The following is a 17,336-nucleotide window of genomic DNA, read 5'->3' on the forward strand; positions in this document are numbered from 1 at the left end:
TGCTGACGCCCGTCTCTAGGTACGCCCTTCCGCATCCGGTCGGCCAGAACTCAGTTTGTGCTCTATCGCTGCACTTTCGTCACGACAGAGGTTCTAGCTTCGTCTCTGAAATACTTAATAACTGCTTAGAAACACACCTTGTTGCGCTTTTTAAATTATGAGATTAATATATATTTGAAAAGGTGTTATCTTAACCAAATAGTTTTCTACGAAGTGACAGAAAACAGGAAAAGGTGAGTGAATCTGACGTCGGGGATCTGCTGGCTGTAAAAACAAGCCGGCAAGTCAGCTGATATTCCTTGACAGCTCCCAGGGTGCTGGCTGCTTCGGGACCAAGCGAGGTGAGCTCTGAACCACTTAAGGAGACCACTTAAGATTGAAATCTCCTGATGAAGGGGTTGGTCCTGTCGCTCGGCTGGAGCTTCTTGGCCCCGCAGTTCCCCGCCCTTTCCCTAATGTGAGCCCCAGAGCCTCCGCTGTTGGTTCTCTGAGTTCAGTCCAGTCCTTTTCCCATCCCATGTTTGATTTCACAGACACTAAAACTGAAGCAAATCTATTACAAAAAAAAAAAAAAAAACAGTGGAGGGAAATGGAACTAAATTATCAGTGTATTGAAACAAATCTAAGATGTTGAACCGATTGAAAACAGAGCTGATAATTTTATTACGGAATAAAAAAAATACCATATAATTTAACAACTGATTAGACCGTGTAACTCTTATTTCTGCAACGTTCAATTCCTTGCTACGATGTTAACACATTTACTGCCTCTGATTTTATCGTATCTTCTCAGTAGCATATGATTTCTATGTTGATATGTTCTTAGATATTTTATTTCTGGCTTCCTTTTATTGATCATCTTATGTTTGTCAGATGTTTCATATTTATTTTTAAAAAATATTTATTTTTAGTTGTAGTTGGACACAATACCTTTATTTTATTTATTTTATATGGTGCTGAGGATCGAACCCAGGGCCTCTCACGTGCTAGGAGAGGCCTGTACTTCTGAGCCACAACTCCAGCCCTCATTTATTTTTGATTAATCCTTATGACTCACTGTTAAATGGCACTATCCCCAGTTGTTCAGGTAGCAATTAAATGGCACAACCAGAATTTGAACCATTTGAGTGACAAAATTAAAGAGGGAATTCTCTTATTACCACACCACTTTCTTAATGCAAATGTTGGTGAAAGGTCTGTATGTCATGTTAGGAGCTATCATTCAACTATAGATAAGATACAACCTTCAGGATACTCACAGTAGAGGTGAAGTTGGAAATGTAAATAGAGTTTAGATTATGAAGGTCCTTGAATGCCATGCTAAAAAGTTTTGGAAAGATGTAGTGGGAAGTTTAAGTGAAGGGAGCCTAAAATGTAGGGGTGGTCCATTGGTGGCAAGGAAACCATCAATTATCCAGAGATGATGATACCATACACAAAGTTTTCTGGATGCTTTTAGTGAATATATGTGCATGTGCATGCATGTGTGTATGTGTGTGCATTTGAATATATTCTTAGGAATGGAATTTCTGCATCATAGAACAGACTTTTTGTAGTTTTGGTAATTATTGCCAGTTTTCTAAAACTGTTGTACAAATTTACATTAATTTACACTTACTGAATATTAGTCATTCAATTCATGAGTAAAACATAGGTTTTTGTTCTCTCTCTCTCTCTCTCTCCACCCCCTTTCCTCCCTCCCTCCCTCCCTCCCTCTCTTTTCCTTTTCTTGCAGTACTGGGATCAAATCCAGGACCTTGCACATTCTAGGCAAGCACCCTACCACTGAGCTGTACCCCCAGCCCAGTATCCTCTTTCTTTGCATTAGGATGAAATAGACTGAAATTTTTATATACACCCTACATACAGAGTTGAAAATATAGGCTGGATAATTCAAGTCATCAGCACACCCACACACAAACACCAAAAAAGTCCTTTGAATTATTTTTAAATGTCAAGTGACTCTTTTTTATTAACATGCTAATTGTGCATATTAATGGAATTAATTAATTAATTAACTAATTGTGCATATTAGTGTTTTCCAGACATGCATATAGCATGTGTTGATCATATCCAACTATCCTTCTTTCACCCTCACCCCCACCTTGTCCCTTGCATCCTTCCTGATCCCTAGTAATAGTTCTACTTTCAAGCAGTTGACCTCTTTTTAAAGCACAATATGAGTAACTATTTGTTGTCTTCTTTATTTTTGCAGAGAGCACCATAAAATAAAAATACCATATAATTTACAATTGTTAGCCTTGCTATTATGTTCCCAGCATTCTACATGGTACATGGAATACATTTTCTCTCACTTGAAGTAAACTATTCTAGTGAGAGTAAGAAAATAGCATGATTCAGATAAGTCCAGACTAGTAGTATGAGAACTTGTAATAGGGACCCAGTATACTTTTGGAGAGTTGGTTTAGGCTTCTGGGGGCTAGCTGAACTACGACCCAAAGAATGAGTAGTTATTATCCAAGAAAATTTAAACTAGTGAGACTACCTTCAGGAAAACTTAATTCAGAAAGCTTAGGAGTGGAAAGAGAAATTTGGTATTAAAAGAAGTTCAGAATGATAGGAAAACAAATTTGCAAATTGGCTTATTGATGAGTAAGGTGTAGGTGCATCCTAGAGAAGAGTCTAGAGGTGTAAACTGGAATAAAGGGTTTGAATATTATCAAGAGAGCAATAGACTTGCCACATGGAGATCTAACACTTTCTTATCCCTTTCTCCTATCAGATCTCAAAAATCACAACCTCTGAGATCACCTGGATCACTACTTGGTCCCTGATCTGTTTCACTTTGTTTTCACCAACTGTTTACTAGCTCTTTATCTACACATCTAGGTATCCCTTCCTAAGAATCCTTTCCCTAGTATTGAGAACCCTGTCTAAGAATACAATGTATAATTTTTTCCTTGTATGAAGTTTAAAAGAAACTGTTTTCATTTTAAAAAATAGAGGAAGAACTTCATTTTCATCATGAAAACAAAAAATGGGCAGGGATAAACACTTGGAAAAAAACTGGAATAGTTGGCTCAGAGTCACACAAATAAAGTCTTTTGAGTGATGGAATATATTTAGAAGTGCTACAGCAATAATGAGACATCATGGTTTTATAATATAACTTGTTGCTTTTTGTTATTATTCTACAGAGAACCTGTCAAAGAATATGAAGAAAAACCGAGAAAGATTCTGCAACAAAGAAAGGGAGTTTGTGTATAAATTCAAAGTAGGAACTGAGTGCTTAGAATTGAGAGTACCCCTCAAATTTCCTGTTCAGGAAAATGCCAGTCATTTGCATGGACGTCTGATGCTGCTTCACAGCTTGCCATGCTTTATAGAAAATGGTAAGGACTGATTTTTTAAAGTTATGCCACTTAATTATTTTCTTATGGACTCTCTCATTAGAAGCTTCATGCTAGAAAGCATAAACCTAAGAAGCAATGGAAACAAAATATGAATTAACTGCTTCCAAGAATAAAAGATTCCTCAGATCTTTGCTTTATTAAGTGTTTCCCCTATTACCTGTGTAACTGTTATAAAAAATTTAATTAAAAAATTACATAATGAAAACAGGTCTTAATGAAAACTTTCACATTTAAATTTAGTTGAGTTGATTCATATGGTATTTCATCCATCACTAATTACAACATTATAGAATTATATTGGTAAATTGGTTGGCCTTTTAATGATCTGATAATCAATTATTAAGATTCCATGGAACAGAAGTTTGAAAAATATTTGATTACCTAAATTAGTTTCATAAAGTGATCTGTATTAAGCCATTTTAAAAGGTCTCTCTTTTCTATTTCACAGACTAGGAAAAAATTTCAAATTAAAAATATATTGAATCACAGAATGCTAGAATTATAAGGCAACCTAGAAACTTTCTAGCACAATCATATCATATAAATAAAGAAACAACATAAATAAATAAATTATTTACCTCAGGCAGTAATTCTCAAAGTGTGGTACCTAATCAGCAACAACCTGGGAACTTGTTACAAATGTAAAATCTTGGCTGTATGCTATTCCTGCTGAATCAGAAACTCTAGGGGTAGCCCTGAAGCAGTTGGTTTCAGCTAGTCCTCCAAGGGATTCAAGATTGTGTACCCTGGTCTAAAGTCACCAACATAGTGACAAAACCAAGGCCAGAATCCTTGTGTATTCCACTGCTCTTTCCATTATGGCAGTCCCTAAATAGTGTTTCTCAAATTGAAACCTTAGAGTATCTGCATTAAACTGGTTTTAATATAATCGATTTCTTTTTGCAGATTCAAAAGCTCTAATATACTCTTTAAACTGATATAAGAAACTGTTTTTCACTTATATACAGTAACTTCAGACTCTCAAAATCTGTGGGTCTTTCTTTATATGCATATACCTGTTCGGCTTCAAACTGAATTATTGGTTTAAAAAATTAACATTATTTAGGGCTGGCAATGTGGCTCAAGTGTTATTGCGCTTGTCTTGCGCTGGGTTTGATCCTCAGCACCACATACAAATAAAGATGTGTCTGCCGAAAATTAAAAAAAATATATTAAAAAATTCTCTCTCTCTCTCTCTCTCCTCTCTTAAAAAAAAGAAATTAACATTATTTAGTTAGTATCAAGGATACAGAAAAACTAAGAATTTTGACCTTTCTGCAACAAAGTCTAAGATGCCACACACATCATTTGTTTAGATGAGGTAGGGAGTAATGAGAGAGTTGGGTTTTTGAGGACAGAATATAATAAAAAAAACTGTTGTGAAATGATTCCCTAAACTAATTTTTTTCCCCTGTGCTGGGGATTGAACCAGGGCCTTGTGCTTGTGATACAAGCACTCTACTACTGATTTTATTTTAATTGAAGATGATATTAAGCATGTTTGATAAAATAAAAATTTTGCACTGGAATGCTTGGCCAAGTAAAATATTCCCTTTCTGTATGTGGAATGCTGATGATGGCATTTATTGTTCCTCTTACAGACTTAAAAGAAGCTCTGAGCCACTTTATAGAGGAAGAATCCCTCAGGGATTATGATAGAGATGCTGAAGCATGCTTGGAGGCTGTGAAATCAGGTGAAGTAGATTTACATCAGCTGGCAAATACATGGGCCAAAGCTTATGCTGAGGTAAGAAAATAAGTCAAATTGTATATTTCAAGGATATTCTGGGATTCAGTGAGGATTTTTAAATTGCTAACATAATACTTAAACAGTTTGTGGAATCCTTTTTTATCTGTATAACAATAATATTCAGTATATGTTGCTGCTTTTGTACTCATTCATTTATCAGTATGAGCACATAAAAAATGTGCTTTGTAGAATACTTTTGTAAAATAGAAGCTACTTTTCCATATCCAGCCAATGTGGGGTCACCAGGTTTAATAATTAAAATATGGGATACCTATTGAAGACAGAATTTCAGATCAATGAATAATTTTAGTATAACTATCCCAAATATTACATGGAACATATTTATACTGAAAAATGATTTACTCTTTATCTGAAATTCTAAATTAACTGTATATCTTGGCTTTCATCTGACGACTCTAAAACAGTAGTGGTTCACTTTGATTTACTTTTGTCTTCTTACTTTATTGTTGTGGTGTAGCTATATAATGCCATCGCTTTTCTATTTAATTAACATACACCATTTCATAAAGTCTAAGATGCCACACACATCATTATTTTATTTACTAAGAAAGAAACCACCATCAGTTAAACTATGATAAAAAGCCAAGATGCCACTGAATATGATGTAAAGAAAAGACTCAAATATAACATTAGATTTATCAAGTAATCTTGTCAATGGAAAGGTCATTTCAATGAATTGGTGGGAGCAGGAACTAGATTTCAGTGACTTTAAGAATAAGGAAGTAGAAAGAAGGAAGAATAGGAATCAATAACTCTAGAAGTTTGGCTATTTGAGGCACTTGCTAAATGGGAATACAGAGTCAGAGGTTTGTTGTTTTTGTTTTGTTTTTAAGATGGTAGAGTTGAAGTCTAGAAAATAGAATCCAGAACTCAAATGGAGAATTAACCTTAACTGAGAAGAAATGTATATCTTTCATTAATGCAGGAAAGATATAAATCCCGAAAATTTTACTAATTGTAGTAGGAAGTTGATGATAGTCTCTTCTGACTGCTTCAACTTTATCTGAGAAATAGAAAAGACAGATCATTTGTTTAGATGAGGTAGGGAATAATGAGAGAGTTGGGTTTTTGAGGACAGAATTCTCCAAGGAATGGTGGGATTGTCAAAAATAATTGAAGGGCGGGTCCTGGAGCAGATGAGCGCAGAATATTTAGGCGAAAGCGAGAGGAGGGGGGGAGCGCGGGGCAGGAGGAGTACCTCGGCCAAGAAAATTATGCATGCGTTAGGGAAGCTCTGAGAGAATGGCTGTGGAAGCTCTCCACTGTGGTTTGAATCCACGGGGTATCACCCTTCCCGGCCGAAGGTATTAAGCTGCAAATTGAAGGTGAAGGTGTGGAGTCTCAATCCATTAAAAGCAAAAATTTCCAGAAGGTGCCTGACCAAAAAGGAACCCCCAAGCGACTGCAGGGAGAAGCTGAGACGCCTAAGTCATCTACTGTGAAGCTGTCAAAACCAGTGGCTCTATGGACCCAGCAGGATGTCTGCAAGTGGTTGAAGAAACATTGTCCGAATCAGTATCAGATCTACAGTGAGTCATTCAAACAGCATGACATAACTGGGCGAGCTCTGCTGAGACTCACGGACAAAAAGCTTGAGCGTATGGGGATAGCCCAGGAGAACCTCCGGCAGCACATCTTGCAACAGGTGCTCCAGCTGAAGGTGCGAGAAGAAGTCCAAAATCTGCAGTTACTCACACAAGCCTCAGCCGAGGGTTCTCCATAAACACGGTTAGCCTTCCAAGCTGCTGTCCTGCCAGTTGGTATGAACATGGCCTGCCTGCTCCCCACAGAAAGACTAACTCATGGCCCTGCCGGAAGAGATCCTTGGAGCATTGACAGATTAACCGGATTAAATGAAAAAACACCCACTCAGTCAAGATTATAAGCTTTGGGGGAAAAAAAATCTTAGTTTGCTGTGGATTTTTAAATGAGGTGCATAATTATACAGTGCCAATTTGTTCCAAGTGGTCATTGGCAGACCCTTCACTGGAAGATCGCTTCCAGTTTTCATCACTGTGCATAACTCAAGTTCCCCTTGGGGCACTGTCTGTGCCCATCACTACCAGTCCTGTTTTAGCATGGCAACTACTGGATTATTTTATTATGTGTGCAGATGGCATGATGTTTTAGAAAAAAAAATACAGCAGTTCTGCAGTCTCGGTGGAAGTGTTCACAATATTATGCCCTGATAGGAATGTAAACGTGTCTTGGTTATGTTAGTTATGATGTCCAAAGGTATTTTGTCCAACTCTGAAGCACTTTATAAAAGAACACTACGCTGAGATGAATTAGCACGTTTGGTCCATGTAGGAATACAAGTATTTTGTTTTTTCTCTTATAAATCTTGTCTTATTTCTGGCAAAAAAAGAAAATTGAAGGGCAAGTTAGAGTAGTCTGTTTGCCAGCATGAACTTTGGAGTTTCATGATTTTTCTGCTGTGGCTTTCTAAGCCTGATTGCATGCAGAGAGAAGAAGAAGATTAGGGTTTTATTAGGTAGGTAAGAAAGACAACATCAGTGAAGAGAGTTGAGGATATTGGTAAGATAATGGTTAAATGCTGAGCACAGAATGTAAGCTATATAGAGAATGAAGAGAATCTAAATGGGAACTGATGACTGATAAAATGAGCTGGTAGGTGTGTTTATGGAGTAAAGGTCCTGATGAGGTTTAATACTCAATTACTTGGGAATAATTTAGTGAAAAATCTTGGTCAGAGCATATAATCAGAGACTTGAATGTTTGAATTTTTAAAGTTAACCTGTTATTGATGAGAAGACTATGTTAGTCAGTTTTCCATTACTATTAACAAATTTCTGAGATAATCAACTTATGAAGAGAAAAAGTTTGTTTGTGCTCACAGTTTTAGAGGTTCCAGTCCATGATTGTTGGCCCCATTGCTTTGGGCCTGTGATGAGGTAGCATATCAAGGCAAGAGAATATGGAAGAGAAAATCTCCTCACCTCATGGCAAGGAAGAAAAGGAAGAGGCAAAATAGAAAAGGAAGAGGAAGAGATAGGTATTCCACAGTCCCCTTCAAAAATACTCCAAATGACCCCAGGACTTCCCATTAGGGCCCACCTATTAAAAGTTCCACCCCCTTCCCATAGCACCACCTTGAGTCAAGCCTTTAACATGTGGGCTTTTGGAGGACACTCAAGATTCAAACTAAAGCAGTTACTGAAGGGTGGCTGAGGTGGAGTGGAGAACTAAGGACTAAGAAGATGGAATGTTGAATAGGTTGTCCATAAGGACATCCAAGTGGCCAGGTTGATACAGGATTTGAGACAGAGAGGAAGACTATGAACTTAGTGCCAAAGCTTTAAATTAATAAGAGACAGGTGGATTGTTTTTATAATAATGACCAAAAGTTAATCAGTGCTGAATGGTGTAAACCTCAAAGAAGCCAGGTTTTGTGCCTGAGGGTGGAGGTTGAGATTGACAGTGAATAGTTTTCTTTCTGCGGGTACTCAATGCTTCATTCCTCTCAGCAATCACATTCCAATTCCTGGTATCACCTCTCTTGAGGGAAGGGCATAAATTAGATCAAGGAAGGACTGTGTAGTGTTTCCTGTGTAGGCAGCTTCTGATTCAGGCTTGTGCTAGGCCAGGTTTTTTTTTTTTTTAAAGAGAGAGAGATTTTAAATTTTTTTTAATATTTATTTTTTAGTTTTCTGGGAACACAACATCTTTCTTTGTATGTGGTGCTGAGGATCGAACCCAGGCCACATGCATGCCAGGCAAGCGTGCTACCGCTTGAGCCACATCCCCAGCCCTAGGCCAGGTTTAAAATAGGTACTGCAGTTTTTTGTAGTTAGATGACTGGGTTAATAGAATCACCAAGTATCTGGTGTTATGTGTGGCCAGTCAGATCCCAGTGATCTTGCACTGGCTCCTTCCTGTACAGTTTCAGCCTGAGCCTGAAGTGACTTTTGACCAGAGGGTGAGTCACATGGGCTGGTTATAATTCCTAGAGCAGAGCCTGGTGGAAAGAGGCATAGAGGAGATGAAATCTGAGTTCTAGGTTCAGCTAGTCCTCTTGAACTCCTCCTGTCTGCTGAGGCCTTTGTCTGAGGGATAAGTGAATGAGAACAAAGGATAAAGTTTACCCGTTAATTGGCAAAGTTCAAGATACCTGTTTCTATGATTTATTTATTTGCTTTAAGTTAAGTTATGACTCTCAGTCATCTTACATTTCAGTTTTAGTATATTCATTGATAAGATAAGAAAAGGGAAGAATTTTGATTTTTTTAAAAACAGATATCTTGGGCTGGGGATGTGGCTCAAGCGGTAGCTCGCTCGCCTGGCACGAGTGCGGCCCGGGTTCAATCCTCAGCACCGCATACCAACAAAGATGTTGTGTCCGCCGAGAACTAAAAAATAAATCTTAAAAAAATTCATTCTCTCTCTCTCTCTCTCTCTCTCTCTCTCTCTCTCTCTCCCCCCCCAACTCTCTTTAAAAAAATAATAATAAAAAAATAAAAACAGATATCTGTTTGCACAGATCAACAATGGAAAAAACACCAAACTGTTTTATTCTTATTTTGCCATTAAATTGTATGGTATTTGACAAGGTACTTCTCAACCTATAAGCTTCTGCATTGTGTCTTGCATGTATTGAGGTGATTGTCTTTTTGTGATGGGCATCTTTTTAAGTATATAAAAGAAAGCATATTACTGTTTTTAAAATGAACATAAATGGAAAGATCAAAACAAGACCTTTATCTTTACATAGGCATGGGTGAATTAGGTATTGAAGATTAATAAAGGTTAATGTATCACAGATGACTACATAGGTAACTTCATTTTCTAAATATACAACCTATAAATACTTTGTAGAGCACATTTTTTTAAAAAAAATTTTAGTTGTTGATTGACCTTTATTTTATTCATTTATTTATATGTGGTGCTGAGAATCAAACTAAGTGTCTCACCTGTATGAGACAAGTGCTCTACCACTGAGCCACAATCCCAGCCCTGTAGAGCACATTTTTTAATAATAAAAAGCTTTTCTCACTATATGATTAGTACATGAAAATTATTATATCATAAAAAATAAAATAAAGGTCACCAAAAGTCCCACTGTCCTGAAATAGTCACTATTATCATTTTGTTGATCTCCCTTTGTGTGTGTGTGTGTGTGTTTGTATGTGTGTGTGTGTTTGTGATTTCATAGAAATGGAATTATAGCATACTTTTTTTTTAATTTTGGAAACTTGTGTACCTTCCTCCCTTTTAGTGCCTCATTTCTGTTCCCAGATAGCTCAACTTAGTTTAAATTTCTCCATGTTCTTTCTGTTCTCATTCTATTTATATATCTACACATATATAAATAGAGGGTTTTTCTGTTCTTGTCTGATATACAATACATACTTTTGTAGAACTGTGTTAAATAAAAATTCTGAGTCATGATTGAGGAATGTCTGTGTATCATCTTATAGAGTACATTAGAGCATGCAAGACCTGAAGAGCCCAGCTGGGATGAAGATTTTGCAGATGTATATCATGATCTAATACATTCTCCTGCTTCTGAAACTCTTCTAAATCTGGAACATAATTACTTTGTTAGTATCTCAGAACTGATTGGTGAAAGAGATGTGGAGCTGAAAAAATTAAGAGAAAGGTATTTCACATTTCTTGGATTATCATAATTGAATATTATAATGTCATATATGATGACCTACAGAACAACTTGTTTTCATATTTTATAAAATTAAAGGATAAAGTAGAAAAATGCTTTAATATTAGAAATCAATTTTCTTGTATATTTAAATGTGTAATTTCAACTGGGACTGTCCTTATAGACTTAGAGAACTTCTCAAGTGATTTACGTAAATAAATTGTGCTGGCATTACATATTCTTATTTGTAACAAGAGGAATAGATTGAAGGCTTGCTAGTGAAGGCTTGCTTTGCTCTGAGTACTATGCCCTGTCTTTACCTTTATCTTTACCTCAACCCTACTGTTAAAGATGAGAAAATTTTTGGCTTAAATAAAGTAAGTAACTTGTCCAAGGACAGGATAGAATTTTAAACCAAGGAATCTTTAACTCCAAAGCTAGTAATCACTGTACCTTGTACCCTAGTCAGAACTTTCTCTTCATTGCCCTGATCTAAGTACATGGTCTTTTAGTTCATTTCATAAACTTATTTACATTAAGAAGAAAAAAATAACACTCATGTTATTCAAAGAAATTTTAGTCAGATTTGAATCTATTCTATAGGGATACTTAATACAGTATGAAATGTTGCCTTTATGGACCACTGTTTCTTCAGAGTGAGTATAAAGCTGCTAGTATTATTGATTTTAAATCATGGCTTTCCAGACTGCCTCCTCATAATTCTATATATTGTGATATGAGTCAGGACACACTCCTCCTAGATAATAATTTTTAATTTAGCAGACTAATAGCATTACCTTAAAATATTTATTTCAGACATTAGATAAATTTTTAATGTTACTGAGGTAAAATGTCTTTGGTTGTGAAAGCATGTTAGGACAAAAATCACATTTATTTTTTGTGATTGATATAATAATTAATCCTGAAGAAGTAAATTTAAAATGATGTGTTGATTTGCTTCTGTTTCCCATTAGCTTCCCACTAAAAAGCATTAAAATGAGTAGTAGAATAATCTTTTATTTTGAAGGTTATCATAAGTAAGAACATTTGAAATGCAAAAAACATATTAGACAAATGGATTTAGTATTGATCACAGGGGATACTCTCTTCTGGATTCCAGATTGGCATTTTTATTTTCTTGCATAGATTTGTAAGTTTTTATGGCAATTCTGTTTCTGTGAACTGTTTATTTTCCTATACCATAAAATATTAGAATGATCTCTTTTTTGAGAACAACATGATATTTTGAGATATTTGTACTCCTTTATGGGTTTCAGTTTGTTGACTAGCTAGGTTAAGGCAGTTTATTCCTTTCTAGATGGTATAGCTGCAGTATAGGTAGTTGCTGTCAGGTTGAAGCTTTGTCCCTGGGGAAGACAAAAATTTATTTTTTTCTAGTTTCTTATTATGTAGCCAATAAAATTTGTGAATATATTTTTTGGTAGTGGGTATTAAATCCAGGAGTGATTTACCACTGAGCTACATCCACAGATTTTTTTATTTTTTATCTTGAGACAAGGTTTAGCTAAGTTGCTTAGGGCCTCTCACAGTTGCTAAAGTTACCCTTAAACTTTATCCTCCTGCCTCAGTCTCCCAAGTCCCTGGGATTATAGGTATGTGCCACTGTACCCATCTAGAACTAAATTTTTGAACATATAAAAATTATCAAATACCAATCACCTTTTATTGACGTTCATGTGACATTCACGTTTGAATTTTTCTACTAAGGCCTTCAAACAATATAACCTTCAGTTCATTTTGAAATGGTTCTTAGATCTCAGGTTTTCTGAGAACACTCATTCCACATATTTTAGTTGGCCCTCTGTGTCTATGGTTTCAGCCAACTGTTGATCAAAAATATTCAGAGGAAAAAATTGCACCCATACTGAACATGTACAGACTTTTGTATTTTGTCATGATTCTATAAACAATTGAGTATGACAACTGTTTGCATAGCCTTTACTTTATAGTAGGTACAAGTTTTCTAGAGATAATTTAAAGTGTACTGGAGGATGTGCATAGCTTATGTACAAATACTACACCATTTTATATATAAGGGTCTTGAACATTTTGGTATCTGGAACTAATCTCCCCTGGACCTCAGGGGATAACTGTATATTGGCAAACTCCTGTCTTGGCTACCTATTACTAGTACTTTCTTTCAGCTGGTGAATTACCCTAAATTGTAACACACTTTGCTGCCTACTCACTACACGTCCCAGAAAACTCTGTATCTGGCCATCCATAGTCTATAATTATTCTTAATCAAAATCAGAAGACTATTCCTATCCCACATGGCTCTTCACATTTTGGGAAGCTGAATTAACCTACTAATTATTTGCCTTTATCAAAACTTTATACTTTTTCTATAATGGAAATTTTTTTAAGCAGGAATTTGTTTTATTTTATTGTTTGACATGTCCTTGAAGAGATTTTTTGGTGGGGCTTTGCCTTTTACTTTTATTTTAAACATATAAATAATATTTGGATGCATCTATTTTATTTTATTTTTTTATTTATTTTTATTTTTATTATGTCTTACATACATGACAATAGTGGAATGCATTACATTCATAATTTTTTGCATTACAATTCTTAATACACCTTTATACTACAATTTAATAATAACTTTTTAACAAGAAGTGTCTTATGTTACTATCACTTTGTGCGTTTCCTACATATAAGTCTAGATTTGTTCTTGCTTTCTCCTGTCCTCCCTGTATAATCTCTGTCTGGTACCCAGGATCCTTGGGATTTTGCATAATATGATAGAAAATTTTAGCCCTTAGAGAAGTCATTTAGAAGCTATGGATGATGATCACCATGTGATTAATGGCTTAAGAGATCATAAATTCCACATAATATATCAGAATATGAATCTAGGCTTTCAAACTCTATCTTCCGTGCAACTCCCCTTCTCCCTCTTTTTCCCTCCCACCTCTCTTTCCTATTTAGTGGTAGTCTTCTTCTCATGCTCTTCCTCCATATTCCATTTTGGGATGCATCTATTTTAAAAGCAGTTTTGTAGTTTATTTTTCATATGTCTAAACTGTTAGCTTGACAAAGAAAAATAAGTTGTCTTCTGCTAGAACAGTAATATTTATTGCAAAGGTGAACAGTATGACTTAAGGCAAATTGAAGTTCATTATGGAGGCTATGGAGACTCACCCAGAATTTTGGTACTTAAGTCATTTATTATCCTGTTCATGAGCAGAAGTGACATGTTTTCTTATTTTTCCTTTCATTTTAATGCACTTTCAATATTTAAAATATCTTTTCTCAGTATAACCTCACTATAATTTTAAGGAGCTTTTTTTCTTAAATGCCTTTCAAATAATGTGCAGGTTTCGGAGTAGTCACATCTGATATACTAAACCAATCTATATTTAGTATTTCATCTGAAATACAATAAAATTTCCTTTGGTCTTTCTCATAGAATATAGATATATATTTGTATCATTTACTACATTATTAGCTACTTGAATTTTGAACACATTTAGGATGAAATAAATATTTAGACATTTTATTTGTTGAATAATTCTTAACTTTTTTTCTTACAAGAAATTTGCTTTTTTTTTTTTCAGCAAACCAAATTCTAGATACTTCTTTCAACTTAAAAAAAAATAGTAATGATATATTTTATCCACTAGAGGGAACATGTGTAGTGGTAAAATATTAATGTAAACCTATCAGTTTGTGTTTATAAACCATTTAGCAGTTATTTCTGTTTTTAAATAAAAATCTCACTTGCAAGCATGATCTTTACCTGACCTATAATAATTATTAAAAACATAGTAGGGTCACCAATATTAAACCTAATGATCTATGATAATATTGAGTGACATTAAATTCTAGAAGGTATAGATAGAAATACATATTTTTACATAAATATATAATATGAATGAATTTAATTTATCACAGTTTATTTAAATTAAATCAGTTTACTTAAACCATTGATTAACTTTTCCTCTAAGAAAAATCAATCTTAATTTCTACATTCTTAAATTATTATTAGATAATTACATGCCTTTTTAAAGGTAATTTTGTGACTTAACAGTTTTACTCTTAGAACCTACTTGGCAGTTTCTGGATATAATATAGACAAACTTTCAGAACTTGAAGTCATTTTAGTTCATATACAAATAAAAAGAAAATCTATTTAAGCTGGAATTACAGACTATTTCTTTGAGGATTTCCAAGGATTCAGGGCACTTTCAGGTATTATAATTCCCATTCTTGGACATAATCCTATAAAATAAAAGTTTTATTTTCACTTTGTGAATCAGGAGTGGTCTTGAAATTTGATGAATATACTTACCTGATTTGCTAATTTATGTTTTAGACAAGGTATTGAAATGGAAAAAGTAATGCAGGAATTGGGAAAATCACTGACAGATCAGGATGTAAATTCACTGGCTGCTCAGCATTTTGAATCCCAGCAGGTGAGTGAAATATAAGAGCTTTTAGGTATGTAGTTGTGTTTTCCTTCCTTCCTTCCTTCCTTCCTTCCTTCCTTCCTTCCTTCCTTCCTGGGATTGAACCCAGAGGAGATTAACCATTTAATCACATTTCCAGCTCTCTTTTATATTTTATTTAGAGACAAGGTTTTGCTGAATTGCTTAGTGCCTCACTAAATTTCTTTTTTTTTAACATTTTATTTTTTTAAGAGTTGAATTATTAACACAGAAAGGCAATTTTCATATTCATGTCCTACTTTGTTAAGGTTTTTCCACAAATTCTTTTTCTTCTTTTTTTTATTTATATATGACAGTGGAATGCATTACAATTCATATTACACATATAGAGCACAATTTTTCATATCTCTGGTTGTGTACAAAGTATATTCACACCAATTCATGTCTTCATACATGTACTTTGGATAATAAGGATCATCACATTCCACCATCATTTCTAATCCCATTCTCCCTCCCTTCCCCTCCACCCCTTGCCCTATCTAGAGTTTGTCTATTCCTCCCATGCTCCTGCTCCCTATCTCACTATGGATCAGCCTCCTTATATCAAAGAAAACATTGGGCATTTGGTTTTTTGGGGATAGGCTGACTTCACTTCGCTAAATTTCTATAGCCAGCTTTGAATTCATGATCCTCCTGCCTTAGCTTCCCAAGCCACTAGGATTACAAGCATGCATCACTGTGCCCAGCTTACTTTTTATTTATTTATTTAGTCACTGTAGTATAGCAATTTTATTTTTTTTAATTTTTTATTTGTTCTTTTTAGTTATACATAAAAATAGAATGTATTTTGAAATATTATACATACATGGAGTATAACTTCCCATTCTTTTTTTTGCATTACAATTCTTATTACAAATATATACCACAATTTTTCATATCTCTGTTTGTATATAAAGTATATTAACACCCAATTCGTGTCTTCATACATGTACTTTGGATAATGATGTCCATCACATTCTACCATCCTTGCTAATCCCCTGCCCCCTATTTATTTTTTACATAAAAAAATTAACCAGTTGGCACATTTTCTCTTTTAGGACTTAGAAAATAAATGGTCAAATGAATTAAAACAATCAACGGCCATCCAAAAGCAAGAATATCAGGAATGGGTAATAAAACTTCATCAAGATCTAAAAAACCCCAACAACAGTTCACTCAGGTATTAGTCATGTGTTGTTCTTTTTTTTTTTTAGAGAGAGAATTTTTTAATATTTATTTTTTAGTTATCGGCAGACACAATATCTTTGTCTATATGTGGTGCTGAGGATCGAACCCGAGCCACACTCATGCCAGGCGAGCATGCTACCGCTTGAGCCACATCCTCAGCCCCATGTGTTGTTCTTATTCATATAAAAGTCTATTGTTAGTAATAGTTTATATTTACTATAAAGTTGAGCCTTGTTACTTGTGTATATTTTAAGTTATTACATTCAAGATAATTTTATGCTATTATTCCCCACCTTTTATATAGACACTAAATATAGATTATTTTGGAGCCAGGTGAGTGGTAACTAATTGGTCTAAAATAGTGATTTCACCTCTAGAACTTTAGCTTTCTAAACCTTTTAGGTGTGTATACCTAAATACTACTATCTTTTATTTTTTTTAAATTGGTTTTGCTCAGTGCAATTAGCTTGCCTATGTTTCACTTATATTCCAAAAAGAGAGACTGACCTGTAAATTAAACAACACCATGTAGATTAAGATGTGCAGAAATAGAAGCACGTACAAGGTACAGAAATGTTAGGAGGGTTTTCATAATTTATATCTTATATGTCACATGTGGCCTAAATAAACTGTTTCACATATTGCCCTAGAACTTAACCATGCCTAAATTACTTACTAGTTGTATGTACGTCTATTCCTCCCATGCTCCTGCTCCCTATCCCACTATGGATCAGCCTCCTTATATCAAAGAAAACATTGGGCATTTCTTTATTCTTTGAAATCCTAAAGTACATTAAGCTAGAAATACATTAAGAAAATACAATAAACCTATTTACAGAACATGCTAGTATATGTTGTAAACATTTAAAAATAGCATTTTATTTATGTGATGTCAGTCTGCCACTAGTTTTGCTATTATGGTTTGGTAATGA

At 34.7% G+C, this 17,336-nt stretch overlaps 1 protein-coding gene and 1 pseudogene across 1 annotated transcript in view; both read left to right on the top strand.

The window, feature by feature from the left end:
• The first annotated feature begins 284 nt into the window (after window positions 1-284).
• Ferry3 (FERRY endosomal RAB5 effector complex subunit 3) overlaps window positions 285-17,336 on the top strand; it is a 38,252-nt gene continuing 21,200 nt past the window's right edge. Inside the window, exons 1-6 of the mRNA XM_026407249.2 lie at window positions 285-341; window positions 3,159-3,353; window positions 4,976-5,121; window positions 10,584-10,765; window positions 15,105-15,204; window positions 16,275-16,396. Of these exons, the coding sequence (XP_026263034.1) occupies window positions 3,176-3,353; window positions 4,976-5,121; window positions 10,584-10,765; window positions 15,105-15,204; window positions 16,275-16,396 (728 nt within the window). The 5' untranslated portion in view covers window positions 285-341; window positions 3,159-3,175. The remainder of the gene's footprint in view (window positions 342-3,158; window positions 3,354-4,975; window positions 5,122-10,583; window positions 10,766-15,104; window positions 15,205-16,274; window positions 16,397-17,336) is intronic.
• On the top strand, window positions 6,388-7,005 carry LOC144255161 (sterile alpha motif domain-containing protein 12 pseudogene; annotated as a pseudogene).

The sequence above is a fragment of the Urocitellus parryii genome, chromosome 5, assembly GCF_045843805.1.
Source record: "Urocitellus parryii isolate mUroPar1 chromosome 5, mUroPar1.hap1, whole genome shotgun sequence".
Taxonomy (NCBI): domain Eukaryota; kingdom Metazoa; phylum Chordata; class Mammalia; order Rodentia; family Sciuridae; genus Urocitellus; species Urocitellus parryii.